At 49.9% G+C, this 21,125-nt stretch overlaps 1 protein-coding gene across 2 annotated transcripts; it reads left to right on the top strand.

Annotated features, from left to right (window-relative positions):
- Positions 1-249: 249 nt before the first annotated feature.
- On the top strand, positions 250-18,994 carry DCPS (decapping enzyme, scavenger). Of its 2 annotated transcripts, none has more exons than XM_069788242.1 (6): positions 250-439; positions 2,330-2,498; positions 10,414-10,559; positions 14,021-14,134; positions 17,493-17,603; positions 18,547-18,994. In XM_069788242.1, exons 1-6 carry the CDS (start codon positions 281-283, stop codon positions 18,811-18,813), a joined length of 966 nt encoding a protein of 321 aa, XP_069644343.1. In that variant the 5' UTR covers positions 250-280; the 3' UTR covers positions 18,814-18,994. The 2 variants fall into 2 exon arrangements, with proteins under 2 accessions (XP_069644343.1, XP_069644342.1); XM_069788241.1 differs by lacking the exon at positions 250-439 and adding an exon at positions 604-781.
- The last annotated feature ends 2,131 nt before the right edge of the window (positions 18,995-21,125 follow it).

Raw genomic sequence — 21,125 nt, 5'->3', positions numbered from 1 at the left:
GAAGGAGCTGTGGGGAGTAAGAGACCCCAAACTGGGGGGGTGTTGATCCCTGACCCCTGTGTGGGCTCCTGTGAGGTGGGGGAGAGGCAGCTTTTAGGTGGGGCTGGGGTCGATCCCCTGACCCTCCTTGTGCCCCAAGGGGACCGGGGTTTGGGGGGGGGGGGGCGTGGATCCCTGCTGCACCGCCAAGCCGCCAGGGGGCGCGATGGCCGCCCGGCGTCCGCGCCTCTCTTGGCGGCGGCGCCGCCGCCGCGCAGGCGCAGTGAGGGGAAGGGGCGCGATGGCGGAGGGCCCGCGGCCGAAGAGGAAGCGGGAGGAGGAGGCCGGGGCCGCGCCCCACGGCGGGACCGTCACCGCCCCCTTCCCCCTGGCGGAGCTGCGTCTGCGGCGTGTGCTGCGGGAGTCGGCGAGGGACAAGGCTGTGTTCCTGCACGGGGAGGTACCGGACCGGGACCGGGGCCGGGGGGGGGGGGGGAGGGGGGGGCAGGCCCGGGCAGGCCAGCCGCCATTTTCCCCGCTGAGGCGCTAGCCGCGCCCCTGCGGCGGCAACCTCCTGTCAGGCCACGCCCCCGCCAACAAGCCACGCCCCTTACACGGAGGGCCACGCCCCCACCGAGGCCGCATGGCGCGGCCGGGTTCAACGTGGCCGGGGGCTCCCTTGGTCTCGTTCCCCCCCCCGGTCCCCTCCTCTCCGCAGGGCTACGGCCCGGCCTCATCCCTTCTTTATTCAACAAAGTGTAGCCCCGGATCCGCTTTTCCAGCCCGGTGCTGCTCAAATCCGGTAAAGTGTGGGGGGGCAGCAGGCTGTGATACCGAAAAGCCGGTTGAAGAAACTCCCTAAGACTCGTTTGGGATTTTTAGAAAGCAGGTATTCTTTATTGCAGCGCTGGATGCACGGGGGACAGTTCCACCTAGCGTGCCTACCACAGCTTTAGCACTAATAAGTTATATAGAATAACTAATTGCATATTAATCAGATTAGTATACATATACAAAAATGATTGCAACTGATTATCATAATACTGCCTACGTCCGATCATGTGCAATAAAGGAACCATTTGAGTCGAAGGGCTGCTTTTGCAACCACCGACCCATTGGAAGTTCTTGCTGGCTGTCCCTGAAGTCTTTATTCTTGTCCTTGTTCTTTGATCTTGAAGCTTAACACAGTTTCAATCATATGTGTTCAGTCTCAACATTGTTTTCATCTAGTGTACAGGAACATCTAGTCATAAGAGCAAAGAACTGCAAAACTTATGAGTAACTACCTCTACTAGTTAATTGCTTGGCTACACTTTTGTCTGTTGTTTCAATCATAGTGTTAGTATAAGATTTCTAATAATTATTTACCAACTCTCACTTTTACAGTCACCTAGCAGCAAACCAGTTTCCACAGCTGGTACAAAATATTAAAACCATCAAAATATTTAGACATACCATACAGAATGTATGGAAATATGCTATCAGCTGGAAGCCTTTATGGCCAGAGGGGCTGAGCGTGGCATGGGAGCAGCGCAGCCGCCTTGGCTTCTGTCCCCTGGAGATGTGCGTCCGAGCAGGCAGTGAGGACAGGGAGGTTTTCAGGCCGCTGCTTTGCTCTCGGGGCAGTGGGGTGATGGTCAGTGGGTCACTGAAGCGGGCGCAGACCTGCCCGCTCTGCCCTGTGAGCGTGGCTGGGTTGGGAGCCCCGGGTGGATCCCTTTGCTCTCTCCCCAGGCGGTGTTCAGTGAGGCTTCGCCTGGGTCCTGTACAGACGGGAGCGATTTAGGGATGTGCTCCACACCCGGTGCTTCCCAAAACCAGTATGTCCAGGCCACATCCGGATCTGGGTTGTGGTTCCTTGGACCAGGGCAGTGGTGCTCCCTGCCCCAGAACAGACTAGGTTTGCTCCCTGACCATGATGCAAACCCCTGTGCCTGCCTCTGCCCTCTTCCTGACCCTACGACTGCCCGGTCAGTGGCCCCATGTCAACTTGCGAGTATCTGAGATGAAATCGGTGATGTGGGTCAGCGGGAATGCAGGTGCTGGGAGCATCCAGGGATGAGCAGATGGGCTGAGACATTGTCCACATCCTGTGCTCCTCCAAAAAAACCACTCGTGTTCCCTGATGGGGAGCAGCTTCCTGCCGTGCTTCAGGGCAAATGTGCCTTTTATTTTTGGATGGGTGCTGCCCTGTGGGTGGCTGGACTAGGAGGGAGTTTATGCACAAGGATTGAGGGGCTGCAAGGTGTCTGCTGTGGTCCCTGGGTGGAGGCGTTCAGGTCCTGGCCTCAAAATCTCCAGCCAGCCCTGGGTCTGTGTTTGCTGACAGCTTTATCTGTTCTTATTCCAGCTGACCAGCCCCTCCGGAGAGGGAACAGATGCCGTAGTCATCCTGGAAAAGACTCCTTTCCAGGAGGAGAAGGTATCAGACCTGCTGAAGAAGCACACGAAGCTGGACCTGCAGATGCGCAATGACATTTACAGCACGTACCATCTCTATCCTCCCGCGGAGCTGAGTGGTAAGCACTCTCAGCCTCACATGGGGGTGTCCCGGGAGGGTGGCTTGCTCCATGGCTCAGCTGCGGACCAGTGGTCATAGCTGGGATGCCAGTCAGTGTGCTTCTGCCAGCTCTGGAGGGGAGGTTGCAGCAAGACAGGCAAGCGCTGGTGCCGGATCTGACCATGCCAACCCGGTCGTGGTTTGGCTGACAGCAGCAGACCTGGCTGAGGTGGGGAGAACGGTGGATTGTTGCCACTCTGAAGGCAGCGTCTTACTCCTGAGGCTTTGCATGCTGCCTCATTTCACCCCCTTTTCCCTGCACTGTCGGACACCTAGCTCAGCTGATAAGTGGCTGGCCATTAAATGGCCATCGCTTGATTACTTGCAATCATCTGCCTGTGCCTTGATTTAAAGGTGAAGAAGGGCTTGTGGGTCTGAAAGCTTTCCTTGTGGCTTTTTTCAGTGATGACAGTTCAGATATTGTCTCTCCCTGTAAGGTCTACCTTGAAAACAATCTCTGCAGAGCACATCAGCTTCTTCTCATTCCAGGGTATCATCTCTTTATTTTTGTTGCCTGATGTCACCTGGTAAGGACAAACAGCTAGCATGTTTGCAGGGGGGATTTAAATTCTGGTAATGTCAAGTGCCTGGGGCAGATGGGCACCCAGCCTCTGCCTTTCAAGCCTCTCCCCGCTGATTTCATGCATCCATGTGTTACAAAACCCTATTAATAACTGAGTATGATGAGGTTAGATGAGCAGGTTGGAGAGCTTCCGTGGAAGGCTGTCATCCTGCAAGACAGATTCTTGTCATGGTGGAAAGGTGTCCTGTGATTGTGGCACTCTGCAGCTGCTGCTGGAAAGCAGGGCTGCTCTTTTGGCAGGCCAGGCACTTTGATTTAATGCTGGTATGTGTTTAAATTCTGGAAGTGTGGTGATTAATTATGTGTTGACGCTTCCAGAAACACAACGATAGCCAAACAGGCTTAACAGAGTCAAAATTAATTGGAGTGATAGCCTTAAGTAAGAAGTTGTTGCAGTCCCGAATTAAATTTTCAGAATGTTTGATGTGCCTTCCCGAAAATGCTCCTATTTTAGTGCTGTTTCCATGGTGTAGGAAGAAGCACTGTCTGGCTTTGGGAGCTTGCGATTTGTGCAAAGCTCCTCTTGTCCTGTTGAGGACTTGAAATCAGAGGTTTCAGCGTTGCAATGCCACATTTCAATGGCGGGAAAACACCGCGACACCATGGTTGTTGTGGATGCCTTGCGTGGGAAGATGTTAAGGCTATGCTTCGGCAACCGGGAAGACTCCTGCTTGGGTGCCTGCTGCATTCCAACTCCTGCAGTGACTGGCAGCGATTCCCACGAGGTGGCATTGCAAGACTAAAATCCCCTGGGCCTCTCTCCAGCTGCAGCCCTGCCAGTGGTGCTGGCATTTGACTTCCTTGTACAGCTTTGCTGCAGCGATGTGTAACTCCAGCATTATTCTGATAGCAAAATTTTTTATTTTATTTAAGATTTATGCCAGGTGCGAAACCCCACACTAGGGTGAAAAGGCTGTTAAAGGGTTGCCAGTCTCTGTCAGTGCTGTGCGAGGTCCTGTTTTTTCTGAGAGACTGGCACAAAACCAGGTGAATCTGGGTCTTCTCATGTCCTGTTTCTGGAGCTTCATTAAACTAAATCCTCGCTCAGGTTGTTTCTGTTTGGTGTGTCCTCTGTGCTGTGACTCTGCCCCACGTAGCCATGCTGTTTGTTCATGTATGGCTGGACCAAACCTGCTGCTTCTGGATGAGTGTTTGTGCAGTTTCTCTTGGGGGTTTGAATGGGAAAAAAGCCTCTTGCTTCCCTCTGCTGAAGTTTATCTTTTTAATTACTTTTAAAATTGCCTTGAGAAGGTAGGTTTTTGCAGAAACATTACCCAGTGGTGCATCTTTGCTTCCCACCCCTCTCCTTGGCATTGCTGTGCTTGCTCTGGATGTTGGGCAGCCCCAAGCAGCAGATCAGGAGGGGGCTGTGGACCCCAGTGCTGCTCTTCAGGCTCCCCGGCTCTGAGCAGTGAGCAAGGAGGCTTCTTTCTTTGAAGCAATTTGTCGCCGAATAGCTGTTTTTTGTGGGCGTGTTGTGTGAGCTGCTGGCAGGCAGCTGGGCTGGCACTACAGGAAATGTCACGTATGTCAGGAGGGGAAGGAAATTGTCCTTTTGAGCTCAGTCATGGCCCAAGGAGGGAGTCAATACAAGGAATGCAGCTCATAAACCTAACACAAAGGAGAAATTTCCTGTAAGGCTGCAGACAATGTCAGGGCTTGTGAGAAATGCCAGGACGTCAAGTGATCATGTGGAGACCCAGCCTCTTGGTTGCAGGGTTAGAGAGATACAGGGTTTTATCTCCTGGCACTTGCAGGTTTACACCTGGTTAACACGATGCAGTAAAAGTATTTTGCAGAAAAGGTTAGACTTTGGCATTAAGCAGTTCCTCCAAAAAGCCCTGGGTCACAGTGTTATGCAGAAGAGGAATTCACCCTGGGGATTTCACAGCATCCCAGGTGGCTAAGCCCCCCAGAACTCAGCTTCTCACTTTATGAAGGTAGGCTGAAGGTAGGATGAACCTCCAGACTGAGGAAATCAGGACTGCAAGTGACTCGCGTTGATGGCGTGAGGAGCTGCCTCTAGCTCCCTCTGCTTTTTTTGAAGTGTGTTTCTCAATGCCACCTTTGTGGTCTGAAGTCCCCGGGGGACTCTTCATTCAGGTGGAGTTTCTTGATAGCTGAAAGTGAGTATTTTCTTCACCCTCTCCCCGCCTCCTCGTTTATGTGAGTTGGATGCTGTTCCTGCTGCGGAGTCAAGCTAACACAGGCCCCATGCGATGAAAGCTTGTTTTGTCTTGGTGGTAAAAGAGCCTGCGAGGCTGGGCCAGTCACACTTTGTTTGCGTGGTGAAGGCAGAGAAAGGGAGGCCAAAAGAAGCACATTACCTGAGCAAATGACTCCCCTCTCTCCTGGGAAGAGGAATTTCACTCTGCTGCTGCTTAAAGATGAGATTTTTTTAGGGCTGGGAGTGCACTGCTGTTGGGATCTATGAAGATGGTGCTGGTCAGAAAGAGGACCTCATCTGTGTCTTGCTTGGCTTGTCAGTTTTACTGGCCACTAGGAGAGATGTGTCAAGGCTAAAATGGGAAATAACATTTGCAAAACAGTTTAATAACAGTCAGAGTTTGCCTAAAGGGCAACCCAAACCATCCGAGTAAGGAGAAGGAAGTTTGTGAATGAGTTTGCTAGGAGGAGCAGTGTCAGAGAGCATGCCCTCTGAGAGTAACTGCTCTGCTACTGGCGAAGGCAGGCATGCGTAACTTATTTTAAGGCCAGTTGTTTGATGTTACCTAGATTTAAGAGGCAGCTTATGCCTAGAGGTGTGAGATACTGGTGGAGGAAACCCCAGTTCTGGGACTCTCCCTTGCAGGGAGAGGAAGGGCTGCTTTCATAGCAGGGGAAAGATTTTCCTGCTGCCAAAGGCTCAATTGCAAAAGCCAGATGGTTCAATCAACATGTTCCCCGATAACATCCAGCTCCTGGTGGTGCTCACACCCGTTTAGCAAGGAGAGCTTGCTGTTTCCAGCAAAAAGCAGCCTCCTCTTGCCTGGCTGCTGAGGGATGTTGTGTTTCACAGCACCAAAGCTGTGCTGGTGTAATTTAAGGGCTCTTATCAGTCCTTTAAGGAGTCTTTACTCACTGGGCATGCCTCATCCCTGTGCTGCATGTTGAAGCTTATTAAAAACGTCTGAAAATGAGCACATCGGGAGATGCTCCGGCTCTATCTCTCCAACACAGGGTGGAGAAATTGTGGGAGAAATAGGAGAGCGTGGAAGGAAAGTATTCAGTCATGCAGGAAGTGATACATATCCTTGCCTTCCTGAGCCCAAAAAGCATCTGGTTTCAGGCAGTGAGGAGCTGGAGAAACTTGCACAAGCTGCTCTGGGAAGGCTGGTTTGTCTCCCAGCATTTCCACACTCCGCCTGCGTGTGGGGCTTGCCCAGCGAAGAAAACTCTTTGCATTTACACTTTAAAGAAAAAGCTGGAGCCTGAAGCAGTAGGAGTGCATGGGGTGGTTTGTGGGACAGTGGGAGGTATCGCCATGCTTTGCTCTGGTTTTTGGGAGTTGGAAAGCTGCAAATTTCCTCTTTGCTGTGGCTGTTGCAGCTAGAGCCCACCGAGTCCTCCCTGGGTGAGAACCAGGGGCCAGAGAGCCATGGCAGAAGTCTCCAGCAGCACGCTTGGCTTGCCCTGGCATGTGCTGGCCTTGGAGATTGTGAGCTCTTGCAAGCTTTATCCTTTTCTTTTGTGCTTTTATTTTGTTCAGTAATGAGAGCCCGAGATGTCTGAGGCAAAGCCGTGATTGTATCTGGTTGGGGGTGGGTTAAAATTTGGTGTTCCCCTGTGACTGCTGTGCAGTTGTGATCATAAAACTAAATAAACTATGTTAATACAGCAGGAGAAGGCGGGGTTGTGCGTCGTTATATTTAGTTAGGGCTGCGTCGAAGGAGATACCTGAAAATGGGAAGACAGCGCAGAGCTGTATGCAGCAGGACAGAGGCTTGCAGAGGAAAAGAAAACTTGAAAGAGCTCCAAATGTGACTTTGTCTTCTGTTTCCTGGGCTTGGCATCTTCCTGCACCTGACAGTTGAGTTGACTAGGCAGATTACAAGCCAAAGCTCGGCTTCCTACTAGCAAAGGGAGGAAAAAGCATTCCTGCCCAAAAGTAGAGACGGGTTGTTCCTGACCTGCGTGCCTCTTTCGGCTCCCCGGCATGTTTAAATCTATTTAAAACAAAACTACAGTGGTCCATTTTAATGTTGCTGAGTGGGATGAGTGGCAACGCCATTTGCATCAGTTTGAAATTTGATGTGCCAAGCTGGAGGGGGATTTTGGCAGAGCCTAGGGACAGCGCAGTGCGAAAGGGGACAAGGCATCGCTAGTGAGCCTGTAGCGTACTTTCCTACGGGCACGAGCGCTCTCTTCCTCCTTCCTATCTGCGACAGGTAGCTGTCTTGCACTGCAGGGAGCATGGGGTAATGTGTTTTATCCTCTCCTCTTGGTGACAGCTGCTTTCAGCCCTTTTCTCTATAAGTTCCCCAAACTGAGGTGCTGTTTCGTTTTTTGTGACTTGGGTTGTTTCTTTGCTCTTGTTTTTAGCAGGAGAGGGGAGAAATCATTCTGTTTCTGGTCGATCCAAGCTTCCTTTTCTCCTGGGCAGGGAGGCAACGGTGCAATGTATCCCCTCAAACACCCTTCGTAGGGTGAACTGCCTGATCGGTTGTTCTCTGCCATCGCAGTACCTCTGCCTCCTGCTTATCCGGGATCCTTCAATTAAACCTCCTTTTTTATAACCTCCAGTTAATTGATGGTCAGTCCTGACTTCCAGAGTAAACCACAGGCATTTCTTGGCATTCCTGGGCTGGTGTTCAGGAACATGCTGGCTGATGTGACTCAGACGCAAGCGGAGACAATCCCTGACCCTTCAGCGAGTTTAAAAACCCACCATCACGTGTCCAGCGGTTCTTTAGCCCCAATTCCAGGCCAGGGTAGGTTTCGGCTGCCTCATGGCGTACGTGATGCTTTAATGCTCATGGAACCTGCCAGGAGCAGGGCGGCTTTTAAAATGGAGCATGAACGCGGCCAGTCGCCAGCAATGGAAAGACTTTGTGGCGAGCCTGGTCTTGCGTGGATGTTTCCTGCGGCCGAGCCCAGCCTTAGCTGTGACTTTGCATCCCCTGCACGGGCTCCTGAAGATAGTCAGGCTCTGAACATTTATCAAACAGCTTCTCTGGTTGTATTGATTTATGCTAATTAGCATTGCTGGGGCGTTTCAGGGTTGATGAGATCTCTAGAAGGGAAATAATCATTAGTGAACCACAGTCTCCCCCCTCTTCTTCCAAACATCTGCTGCTCAACCGCAGCTGCACATTAAGGATTTCTCTGATCTTACGCTAGGCTTTAAAGTATCTTAAGTGCTCTCTCCACCATCAGCAGCCACTCCCCAAACTGGAGAGGTGCTGGGGAAGCCATGAAGGGTCCTCTGCAACCCCATCCCAGCCAGTGCACGGATTGTGGTGATCACCACCCCCGGCATGGAGGGGTTTCTGCTGCGGTCCCTGCTCTTGTTTTGGGGTATAAAGTTAAAATGTGGAAGTGTCAGCCTGAGGCTGGAATAGTATTTCCTTATCTTTTGCTTTTTTGTTTTCTCCCCAGTGCTTTCCTGTTCTTTTTAAGTGAGGAGCGGAGGAGCTACAGCCTTGTCTTTTTTTTTTTTTTTGCTATTACATCATCCCACTAGGAGTGCTAATTGAGTCCTGGAAAACAACCTTGTTTGAACATGTGTATGGTGGGAATCAGACCAGACTGCCCTTGTGGTTTGCATTTTCATATTTCATGTTACCAGCATTTTCCTGTGGATTTCATTAAGCTGGGTTTGGCATGAAATGAAAAGGCAGAGTCTCCCAGCTTGTGCAGCGCTGATCTTAAAAAAAACAAAACAAAAAAACCCAGAAAAACAAAAAAAAAACCCCAAAAAACAACCCCCCCAGAAACCCCAAAACCACACAAAAAAATCCCAAACACCCCCCCCCCCCCCGAAAACCCCCAGAAAAAAAACAACCAACCAAAATCCAACAACAAAAAAGAAAGAAACCAGAAAAAATAACCAACCCTGCACCCTAAATCCTGGCTTTAGGAACAAATAGTTATTTATATTCAGTGTCTGGCTAGCATATATACATATATAAAGTGTGAAGCATGACTGTTTGGTACCCTGGTGAGTGTACAGCCCATGGCTTTTGTGACCATGGCAGACCTTGGGCACAAGCTGCAGTGTTTGCAGTGCCCCAGCCGCTTGCTTTGGTGTCATCTGCTCAGGGTTTGTCCAGGCTCACAGGTTTTTTTCTCCTTCCTGTGTTAAGTTTTATAGCAGCTCTCTGTCAGCTGGGAAGGTGGAGGCACCGCTGGTGCCCTCAGAGTTGTGGCAGGCTCCGTATCGCGCATCTAATCTCAGCCGAAAACAGTTATTTTCCAACTGTTTTACTGCTGTGGGTAAGATTTACTGTTGCCAAGGTCAAAGCTGCCAGGTTGGCGAAATGCACGTTTGCATCCTGTTTAATGCCACAGAAATTACGCAGCAAAGTTTTAACCTCAAGGTAAACAGAAATTATTTTCCTTTTGCTAGAGCAAGCAGCTAAATGCTCTTTCTTTGTTGGCTGGTGCAGGGGAATCGCCCAGCCCTCTTCCTTCAGCTTGTCCTGTGCTGTGTTAACCCATCAGCCAGCATTGTTTGCTCTGGATTCATCCCTGTGCCCTTGACCTCTTTGTCTCCTGTACTTGGGGGTCGAGGCCCAGCATCCTGATGGCTCAGAGGAGCTGGGAAGGAGCTGCTGCTCATGCTGGCCCTGCTGCTTGCGGCTCATGTGACGTCTGGTTTCATGGCTGGAGAAAGTTGTTGGGTGCTCGCTCGATAACGTCCCATGAGCTTCAGATTTAAGTATGAGTAAGATATGTGTCTGCCCCCAGGGTTGTGTTTCTCTCCTGGTTGTTGACTGCACATGAACTCTTCCCTGGGAGCCCCAGCTCTGCACCGATGTTGCTGATATGCCTGAAAGTGAGTGTGGGGAAAAAAACCCCTTCAGACAGGAAACTCCTCCATCTGAACTGGAAGGACAGGCCCTGGCTGTGTTATCGGGTTATCCTTCTTCGAGAAAAGCAGCAGCAACCTGGGAGGTTAAAGCACTTGTTTGCTTTCCATGTCCATTCTCCCCTACCCTGCTATTTTAGTGGTATCTTTTCAATATGTGTTAGTGTGGCAATTATTGGAAGGGAAAACAGATTTATCAGGGACTGAAGGAAGTAATGTGGGTTTCATCTGTGATAACTCAGTAAATGTGTTTATTTCTAGAGATAAAAACGACAGTAGTGTACCCCGCCACGGAGAAACACCTTCAGAAATACCTTCGTCAAGAAGTGCACCTCATCCGTGAAACCTGGGAGGATTACAAGAACATAACGCTGCCCTTCATCCAGTCCCAGAGCTTCAGCATCCAGGTATGGGCACCACTGCTTACCCTCTGCAGAGACAGATGTCTTTGGTCTCCTTCATCAACATGCTGGGCTGTCAAATGTCTCCTCCGAAGCCCAGGTTGGAGGCAGAAGAGTCAGGAGCACTTTGCCTCTGTCTCCCTGTTGGTTGTTCCATCAGCATGTTGTCAGCTCCGTGGTACTGCACCCTCTCATCTGGCTGGGCAGCCCATTTCTCAAACACGACCGGCTGCAGATTATTTTTGCTGGTCCTGGGTTGTGATACTGCCTGCTTTGCTGAACGCATCCCCTTATCTATTGTGCTTTCTTGAGGCTGTTTGACCTTTGGGGTAAGCTCAGTGATACTAAACAGGGCTCTCTTTCCCCTAAACTTCCCCGGCGTCCCCGTCTTTCTGTCCTCTGGGGCATCCTTCTCTATCTTTGCAGAAAAACACTTGCCTTGGAGATGTACCCAAAGTTGCCTTTCCCAAGGTTTATGGAGACTGGCTGTGCTGGGGTGTTCTTCCTCCTTTCTGAGGGTGGGTCCCTGGGCGTTGGTGCTGTTCACTAGGCTTTTTAGGAGTCTCTTGGGTGTTGTGGAAATGGGAAGGCTCAGATTGCTCTTGGATTCCTGCATTGCAACTCACTCCTCGGGCTTTGCTTACAGCTCCTCTGCCATTAGGCCCTTTGGTCTGTGTTCCGCATAGTGAAGCTGTACTTTTAGCATCCTTCTTGCCCCAGGCAGCAGTGGACTTTTTTGCTGTTTTACATGCCTTTTGACCATTCTTCTCCCTATCTTTCTCCTTTAGAGACCAAAGGAATGCAAGTCTGTAGGGACCAGTTTATGCCAGCCTGTGCAGAATGGGGGAATAAAGCAAATCCTGGGTCTGCTGAGGCTTTCTGTTAAAAATAAACTACAAAAACCAACCAACCGCAGGCCTTGGGTATCCCCCACACCTCTTTCCTGCCGCTGTAAACAGCAGCAGAACAGTTAACAGGGTTCACTGTTGCAATGTCCGTTTTCTAATTGCTTGCAGATGAAGGTGAATCCTGCTTTCTGCGACTTGTACCAGAAGGCACCTTGCAAGCTGCAGTGCGTGCTCCATTACTCCTTGCCTGCCTGCTTTTCTTTGCTCCATTGTTCAGCTTTCTCGCCGGCAGCCGGGCTGCAACACCAGTAACATACAGGGGGCATTTATTAGCTGGAGAAAAAGACAAGAGTGTGTTTCCACCAGACAGCAACCTGCATGAATGTTTTCTCCGTGCTTTTGCTCCAGAGGCTGTTAAGTTTCCTGGTGTAGCAGCTGCCACCAGAAGTTGCTTGAGCTCTCGCTCTCTGCCTCTTCCACAAAATGCTTGCAAGCTGATTTCTGTACATGGAAACATGTTCCTGGTGACCATCAGGAGCATCTGCTGATAAATCATGGTCAGCACAGTCAGTCCTTGACCTCTGTGATTTGATAATGCCGTTTCTTGTCTTTAACTGATTTTGATGAGCGGAAGGGGAAATGGGAAGTGTAACAGAAATATTGGGGGACTACAGAGGCATTTCTGTTTTCTGCTGGAGGATGCAAAGCGTGGATGCTTTCAGTATAATAGTTTTATTGTGGTGCCAGTCTCTGGACATGTTTTGTCCTCGCTGGGCTTGTGCTGGAAACAGCAAGAGCAGTCAGCTGATGACCTGCCTATCATATGAGGCAGTGTTGGGTTTAAAATTCAGCTCATCTGATCGGTGAACTTCCTTAGGGCACTGATAGCTTGGCACTTGTGAAGAAAGCAGGCATTAAAAAAAAAAACAAAACCCCAAAAGGGCAAACTTTCGTTTCCTGCTGAGCTTCCTGCTCTGCTTTTCTTCTAGGGTCACAGAGCACAGCGATCTTGTGCTGTGCTTTCCAAAACTGCTTTAGAATCTAATCTTCTCTAAGACGTTGTTGCTAGGAAGAAATGTAAGCAAAAACTAGATCAAGGGAGGAGAGGTTGGTTTCTCCCTAAGGGATATATTCAGGTCCGTTCACAATGATCCTAAGTTTTGATTAGATTAATTAAACTTGTCAGAGTTCCCCCATAGGGCTGTCTTTTTATCTTGAGTGTCTGGTGTGCACAGCATCCACTGGCCCAGCTCGCTCAGTGTGTCTGTGAGACTAGCTGCATCTTCACTACCCACCTGGTGCGATCAAAATGTTTCATATCTTAACTTGATGGGGAAAATGATGTTTCAGGACGTTTTCAGCTCCCAAGCCCTACCCGTTTTCTGCTGCCTTGTCTTATCTTCTAGGGACCTGGCTGGGGACTCCCTTGGCAGTCCGGTACTTAAGCTAGAGTGTGGAGTACATTTTTGAGGTGTAAAGAAGGATGCTCGAGGTCAGGTTGGGAGCCAGGAAAAGCAAAGATGCTTTCTGTTGGTTTTACTCTGTCACTTATCCCTAGTATCTTCCATTTTGTAGCCAAAACTCTTCTCTGGATGGTGCTTTGCTTTGAAGGAGCAATGCGGGGGGATAACCAGAGCAGACATTACAGGCAGTCTGGAGGATGAAGCTTTAAGTATGGAACAAGAAGGAGAGTGGCGAGCTGTTTTCTAATCAGCCAGGAAACCAAGAGGTGTGCATTACCCAAGAAAACATGGGCCTTTCGTATTCGCCTGCAAGCACTGGCTGCCAGCAGCTGGAGCTGCATCCAACCTCAGGCTTGCAAGCAATCTGCTCCTTCCTTTTTGAAAGGGGAAAAAAAAAATCAGCCAAGTTCCCTTCCTAGACCTAGTTGTAAAGGTTTTGGTGCAGCCTGGGAGTTAAAAAAGGTGCAAACAGCCCCGTGATGCTGCAAGGGGCATCTGCTGAGCCCCACAAGAGCTGGCTTCTACCGCTGCCTGCCTCGCTGGGGCCTGGTTTGCGCAGAGTTGCTTGTGCTGGTGGCTGATCTGTCTGAATGCCTGTACCTGTCCATTGCCAGCTGGTGGGAGCATGGAGGAGGGATGCTGTTGCCCCTCTGGGTATTTAGCGCTTGCAGCAGCTCCATCTCTGGCTGCGTAAAGCAGCCAGGTCTGGTCGGAGTATTGCTAGACCCCATTGGGGAGAATTATCTCCAAATCCTCTTAGGGGTAAATGCAACTATTTCTACACTAGGCTAAACCATCTCTGTTCAATACCTCATCTCCAGCTGTGGCCAGTTCTTAATGCTTGAGAGGAAAACAAAAATCCCTGAATAATTTAGCTAGCTGGCGGTGCAGTGCCACGCAGTGGGGTGGGGGGCGTATCTTTTCACTGAAGTGCTCGTAATAGCCTGGAGTTTGTTGTTGGAGTGTTTTATGGAAAATTAACTACAAATGTTACCAGCTATGAAATTATTTGGTCATCTTAAAATCAAGTCATTGGGGTTTTTTTTGTATTCTAGTTGGAGGGGAATGTGCACTAGTCCATGAGTTTGGGCTGAATGTGCCTGAGGTGTGGAGTTTTTTTATCTGCTGGTTTATAAATCACATATTTCTCTTTCAGTGGGTGTATAATATCCTGGAGAAGAAAGCTGAGGCTGATCGAATCATCCATGAAAACCCAGATCCTTGCAATGGCTTTGTTCTAGTTCCAGATTTTAAGTGGAATCAAAACCAGGTTTGTTTGCTCCTCTTACCTTTGAAGGGATGCTGCCTATCTGAAGGTAATCCAGAGGAAATGTCCACATTCGTGCTACTAATAGCACGCTAATGAAAGTTTTAGTAGGGGAATGTGTCCTTCCTGTTCACACTGTCATTAAGTGATGATATTGCCAGGCCTTTTATCACGTGCTAATTGTGGACGCTGCAGAACACAGGCTGTTCTCACTGCTGCAGGGTGATTTATTTATTAGCTTCGCTTTCTCTTTCCTGTATTAGCCCAAATGTTGTCGTGATGTATTTGAACCTAAATCCAGCTGTGTATTTGTTCCTGCTGAACTTGTTTGGGTTTTTTTTGCAAGCCTCAACTTCAGGCACAAACTGGGCAGATGTGTTGTCCTTTCATTGCTGCCATTAACTCTCCTCCATGCAATATTAAACAGATGGTTGTTAGCTTATGAGCAGCTGCTTAACCCTGCGTGGGAGTGGCCACTCATTGAAACGCAGAGGTTTTTAAGCCCAGGCTGTAATCCTAAATTGAGTGGCTCATTATTTCCTTGGGCTCCGGCTCCCTTTTGTGCTGTACTTCTGGGGATGTGCCTGGGGAGGTGAAACTCCACACGTGCACCCTTTGAAGTTGGTGGAGTCAAAAAGTCCCCTTTGTGTTTCTGATCCTCAAAATGCTTCCACAGGTTGTGGTGGGGAAAGTTACAGTATGATTAAAACTTAGAAATGGGAACTAAAAAAAAGGGGAACACAAGCCTGCTTGTGGGCAACACAATTCTGTATTTCTGTGCTGGGAACACCTATTCCTGGTCTGGTGCTGAGTTGCCTGTGAGAATGACTTGGGGAGGACAGGTGAGTAACCTGCTGCAGGGTAGTCTCTGGTCACCGTGAATTCCTTGCACATCAGCTATTCCAGAAATCCCTTGTCAAGCTTTGATGGGGTAACCAAGCTTGAATTTCCACTTGTTCACCAGGAGGCATGACTTTCTTCCTGGAGAGACTTTGCAAAGCAGGTGATACACGGCAAGCTTGCAGTCATGCTTATGCTACCATGCCTTGTTCAGTGCCCTTTACTTTCAGGGTGGCAATATTTAGGGATCCTAAACAGTGCAGCACGCTGCCCCTTTCCTTGCTTCGAGCAAAGCCTCGGTGTAAATCCTCGCTCATCGCAACCAAGCTTTGCGACTCGCATCAGGATTGGAGGCAGGCTAAAAAATGTGCTTTAGCTTTCTCTAGAGACCTGTTGTATTCACATCTTGCAGCTAGCATGGGCAGGGAGTGCTTAAATGGTAGGATTTGTCTTTAGGGGAGGTTTCCCCGTGCTGCTGTTGCCTCTTGGTATGCTGAACAGGATCTTCTTGATTTCTTCCCAACGGCTGCAACAAGAGAGCCGTCATCCCCGGGGTTATCTGGGACCTTTGCCTTGCTTTGCCTGTCTCTTTCCCAGGCAGGCTAGCCAGCATCCCAGCAAGGACTGTCGACTTCTGCCTTTGAGCCAAGGAATTTCTTCTTGGCTGTGGGTGACGCTGAGCCAGACCTGATCCTAGCAGCCCCGGGGCTGCCCATAAGCACCAGTTCCTTCTGCCGCATCCCACCAAACAGGCAAGGCTACTAAATTAAATTAGGGAAGTGAGACAGAGCTCCCAGCAGGACTCTCTGAGCCTCCCCTTAGAAGTCCCTTCAATGGCATTGCCTTGCACTAGCTTAGCACCTTGCCTGCAAATGCTGCGAATTCACCTGTAATTTTTTCAGGCTGATGGATGGGAGAAAGATTTCTCATTTGCATTGTGAAGTCTGCATGCTTGCTGCCGACCTCAACTTTTTCTGGGTGCCACATCAGCTCCTGCTGCCCAGCCTTGATAGTGGTTTGAGTTGGTTTCTTGGTTTTGGTTGGTTTTGGGGGTTTGTTGGGTTTTTTTTTTTGGTTTTTTTTTTTTAATTTTTTAAAAATATTGTGGAGGGGGGGGTTAGGGTGTTTTGTTTCTTTTTTTCCTCCACTTCTTTTGAGTTGGTTTCAAACCCGCAGGAGCCCTGAGGCGTTGCCTGAAATGATGCCCGGCATGACATCATTCATGGCCTTTTTAGCAACAGGCTTATTTGTTTCAAACAGCAACATGCAGATGTTGTTCTAAGGAGAAGAGATGTTTGCTTTTCCTCCCGCCAGCCAGCCCTGATCCAAAGAGAACAAGCTGATACGCTGTCTTTTTCCGGAGCTGTGCACAGGCTGCTTTGGGAATCAAACTGAACCACGAGCATCGCTGTGCTGGCTGGGTGCAAATAGCAGCTTCATGTTTCGAGAGCCCCGAGACAGGGTTCTGAGAGCATCTTTTGGCACAAGCATCTGTTTCCAAATAGCCAGATGGGTTTCTCACAGCCTTGAAAAGATCTGCTGGGTCTCAAATATCTAAACCCTTTGCTTTGCAGTGTTTATATTAGAAAGCCACTAACTGAGCTGAAGGAGATGGGGGTTTTTTTGGGTTTTGGGTTTGGTTTTTTTTTTTTAAGTGTAATGATCCACGACTGTACATCTTGTTAAACATTGAATTCGGTAAGTGCTTCGGGACATGCCAAAGGTCTGGCTGAGAGCTGCTGAATGGCCGTATTTTACTGCACTGGGGTTGTCCAGTGACCGATTAGGTCTTGAAAATAGTTATTTATAGAACTGGCGCAACTGGAAAGTGGCTGGCTATTTGCACAGTGGAAATATAGGAAGCTTTTCACTCGGGAAAAATCTACAGTTGCAGTTTTGGCCACTGTGATTCACTGTAAATCCTCATCTGAGCGTGGAGATAAACCTTTTGCTTGCTCTGCAGAAAAGGCCGTGCTTGGCGTGGCATCTGCGCGTGGGGGTTGCTGGCAGACCCTGCAGCCTCCTGGGCTCGGGCCTCAGTTTCCCCCACGCAGCAGGGTGGGTGCCTGCACCTTTTCTGCCAGCCTCAGTCTGGACCGGGACAACGTTTTGGAGGTGCTCAGGGAGACGTTGTGAACATGTAAGGGCAACAGCAAGTGCTGTGTTTATGGTAGAAAAGAGTTGATCAATTGATCTGCCTTTAAGGCTGACAAGATATTTGTGATCCCACTGTTTATCAGTTGGGGTGAAGCTGTCCTCTTCTGCATATTCCTGGACAAAACCCAATTTGTCCAGAAACGTTGCTTTGAGATGCAGTGGGTTTGTGGATGAGCGCATCTCATACTGGGAGATTCATACTGGATTCAACCCAGCTTGGGTGTGTGTTAAACATGACGGCAGGTAGCCCCTTATAACACAGCCTGGAAAGCTGTGGTTGGTGTGTCAGGTCCAAAGTGCTCGTGCCTCCATCTGCTCTTTCTGCGGTCACCTCTGTCACCGTCTACCATCTCTCTCTCTTCAGCTGGATGACCTCTACCTGATAGCCCTCATTCACCGCCGGGAGGTCAAGTCACTTCGGGACCTCACCTCTGAGCACATCCCGCTGCTGAGGAACATCTTGCAAGAAGGGAAGGTAAGCGCAAGACTGTCCGACGCTGCTGTCCTGTCCAGGGAGAGCACGTCTTGCCGGCCGCAAGGTCACTGCCTGCATTCTCCAGCATCTGCGTGGGGACCAGTAGCCAAGAGATGACAATACATCACGAACCAGGGCTGCGCTGCCCTCTCTAACATCTCTGCCCGGAGACCCTGGTCCCTGCTGCTCTGTCTGCACCTTCCCCTGGGGCGTTGGAAGGACATGCTGTGTTCAAGGTGTTTCAGAGGTGCTTGATATTTCTCCGTTAGTAGTGAGTGGCAGGAGTTCAGCCCCATCCTCCCCATATTGGTAACTTCCTTCCCAACTCCTTGACCGTTTTCACCAGCTGATGAGTTTTTTCCAGCCCTGTGATGGGGCATGCTTGGTAGATGAATGCGTGATAGCTTCTTTCCTTCACTGTGCTAGAAATTTGGAAAGTTAATTGCACTGGGGAAAGCGGAGATTAATTAAGAGATTAGTCAGGGGATTGCAGTGCACTGAGCAGCGGACCAAGCCAACATGCCGGAGTTTGCCTTTGCTGTTTATAGTTTTAATTACACTGGCTGGTAACAGGATCCCCGTAACTTGCCGAGCGAGCCGAAGCGATAAGGGTGGAAGGGAAAACGATATGAGGAGAGAGCACATCCCATCGTGGAGGGAGAAAAGTGGGGCAGCCGGAGGCATCACTCCATCCCTGCGGAGGCTGAAACGGAGGATAGGGAAGAGTTCTGTCCTTCCCAATGTCCCCCTCTCCCTTGCTGTGAGGATGGAGGAAGCAGAAATCACTTCTCCCTTTCTCTCTGCCTTTCGTGCCATCCGGGGATGCTCCTTTCTATCTATTGCAAGGTCTGTCTGTCCACGTGCTGCCTGCCCCCAGCTGCCCCGTGCCCTTGCGGCGTGTCGCTAGTCCTGACCTGTGTCTTAATTTCTTTTTTCTCCTTAGGAGGCTGTAGTGAAGCACTTTGGCGTGCCTGGATCCCAGTTGCGCATCTACCTGCATTACCAACCCTCCTACTACCACCTGCACGTGCATTTCACTGCCCTGGGCTATGATGCCCCAGGCAGCTCCGTTGAGAGAGCCCATCTCCTGGCAGATGTGATTGACAACCTGGTGATGGACTCCCTGTATTATCAGAAACGGGCTTTGACCTTCGCCCTTCGGGCTGATGAACTTCTGTTTAAGAAATTCCAGGAGGCAGGAAGAGTGTGAACTGGCAGAGGCGCTTTTGTATTTTTTTATTTTTCATAAATGCCCATTTTTGGGTTTTTTTTAAAGGTTTTGGTGCTTTTATTTTTTTTAACTCCGATTTTGTACAAATTGGGGCTGGTGGCCCATTGCTATGGAAACCATGTCTTCTGCTCAAGTCAATTAAAACATTAAGATTGAGTAACCCATCTTAGTGTGCTGTTTTTTATCAGGGTCATAGCACCGGACTGGGCGCCTCTGGGATGCAGCAAGCAGAGGGGTTTGGGCAGGAGGATCTGTGTGGATCCATCTTCTCCACCCAAAAGATAACCCCTGCCACCAAATGTCAGCCCAAATGGGGGAGTAGGCAGCTGGAGTGTTCCAAGGAAACCTGCTGCCCTCAGAAAGCTTCACTTATTTCTACAGATTTAACCCTGGGAGCGGGATTGCAGCTTTCCTGGGGCAGGGAGGGGTTTCTTGCTCCAAATAACTCAAATGACTAACCCGAGTCCTTGCCCCTCCCGGCCAGCCAGCTGCTGTAGGCTGTGTGGAGGTAAACACGACTGTGCATGCTGCCTGATTCCCCAGCCTGAGAGCTGTCACCTCTACCCTGCTAATTAGTCATATATCCAGCTTAAATGAGCTCATTTAAAAGGGCAGCCCCTCCCTGACACAGGCTTCTCAAGGTTTTGCAAGGATTCCTCAGTGTGCTCATAAAAAAAACATAAATAAGACTGCTCTTCCTTCTGCCAATGTGGTGGCAGGGCAGTAAATGCCTTCCTGCAGCTGGAGGGTCCAGCAGAGGAGCCTCGTGAGACCCTGGATGACTTTGCTGCCACTTTTCAGCTCTGGTGAGGTTTTTCTTCCTCTTTCAGTGAGATACCAACTTCCTCGCTGCTTGACTCTGTTTAAATGGTCATCACACCGTCACCTGGTGAGAGCTTGCCCGTAGCAGTGGGAAAAATAGATTTCTGCGTATAGAGAGAGGCTTGGTCTGCCGACCCAGCCATCAGTTCCCCTGCATCTTCTTCGCTGGACACCAACCTCTGAAAACTTCATGAGTTCTTGCTGCCAAAAAGGGCTCTGGTTTCTGGCCAGCCAGTAACCAGGGATGTAATTGCAGGAATCATCTTGCTGGCCACCCCAGTTATTTACTTCTTTCAACACACTGGGCTCCAAGAGGGTTTTTTTGCTGATGGGCGGGAGGGGGGGGAAACAGAAGTGATTTGTTGTTTGCAGGGCTGCTCGGTGTGCCACAGCACTGCTCTGTGATGGAGCAGTCCAGAGCCGGCTGGATTGCAAGTAGCATCATCAAGAGGTGCCCGGGGCTTTGTTCGGCTCATCCAATTTAATAAATATTCAGGTCAGGCACCTTTTAGCAGCAAGGAGAGGCAGAGCATCTGGATGCAGCCACTTCTTATTTCTCTGCAAAAATGCAATACATTGTAAGAAAGCTGGGATAATCTGCTAGAGGAGTCTTTCCCTCTTGTTTCAGATCTATCCATCTCCTGAGCAGAGCACATCTGGGGCCAGAATTGATTTAGGAGCTGGGGAGCTGCTGTAGGAGTGGATCTGGAGATGATCAGCGTGGTCGGCTGTCCCCTGGCTCTCTGCATCCCTAGGTTTTAAGTTGCTAAGGGAAAGGGATGAATTTTTTTCGGTACCAGAGCATTTTCTGTGCCAAGAAGCTTGGTCTCCCTGGGTGAGGGAACATCACAGTTTTATGTACCCAGCCAGGCCAGTCCAAGAATGGAGATGGTTAAACAACAGATGGGACCATCCTGTCACCTGGGAAGCTTCCCTGTTTTTCAGGTATTAAAAACAAAACAAAACAAAACCCAAACCTGTCTTGAAAACGGGCTTTTTGAGGGCTGTGGCAGATGACCAAGCAGCACATCTTCTGCACACCATCTGTCTGCTCTGGCTGGAGGAATTGTTTCTCCTGGGAGACTAGAAAGCATGCTGCCTGGCCATCACCCATCTCCTCTGGGAGCAGGGGAGATATGTGGAGCCCAGGATGAGGGCTGTCCCTGCCTGCCCCAAGAGAAAAGGGCAGGGGGATGCATTTTGATGGATCTATGGCTGGAGCCTTTAAAGGATTTATTGAGGTCCTGGGGCTGGCTTTGCAAAGCCAGACAGCATTTCTAGGCTACGGGTTGAGAAAGGGTGAGCCCGAGGTGGTTGGCAGGACAAAGCCAGCTTGTGCTGGGCATGAATCGCCCCATTCTTGTCCCTCTCGAGCAGATGCTGCGAGCCTGGCCGAGGGCATCCCTGCTCCTCCTTTATTAATAGATCGTGCTCGCCTGGTTCCTGCTTTGTCCTCATCACCCTTTCGG

Source organism: Haliaeetus albicilla, chromosome 7 (assembly GCF_947461875.1).
Source record: "Haliaeetus albicilla chromosome 7, bHalAlb1.1, whole genome shotgun sequence".
NCBI classification, from domain to species: domain Eukaryota; kingdom Metazoa; phylum Chordata; class Aves; order Accipitriformes; family Accipitridae; genus Haliaeetus; species Haliaeetus albicilla.
The sequence above is the reverse complement of the archived record's forward strand: the minus strand, read 5'-3'. Positions and strand labels throughout refer to the sequence as shown.

Coding starts and splice junctions, on each gene's coding strand:
- DCPS (XM_069788242.1), top strand. CDS start 281: ATGGCGGAGGGCCCGCGGCCGAAGAGGAAGCGGGAGGAGGAGGCCGGG. Junction 440..2,329: donor CTGTGTTCCTGCACGGGGAG/GTACCGGACCGG, acceptor TTCTTATTCCAG/CTGACCAGCCCCTCCGGAGA. Junction 10,560..14,020: donor CCCAGAGCTTCAGCATCCAG/GTATGGGCACCA, acceptor TTTCTCTTTCAG/TGGGTGTATAATATCCTGGA.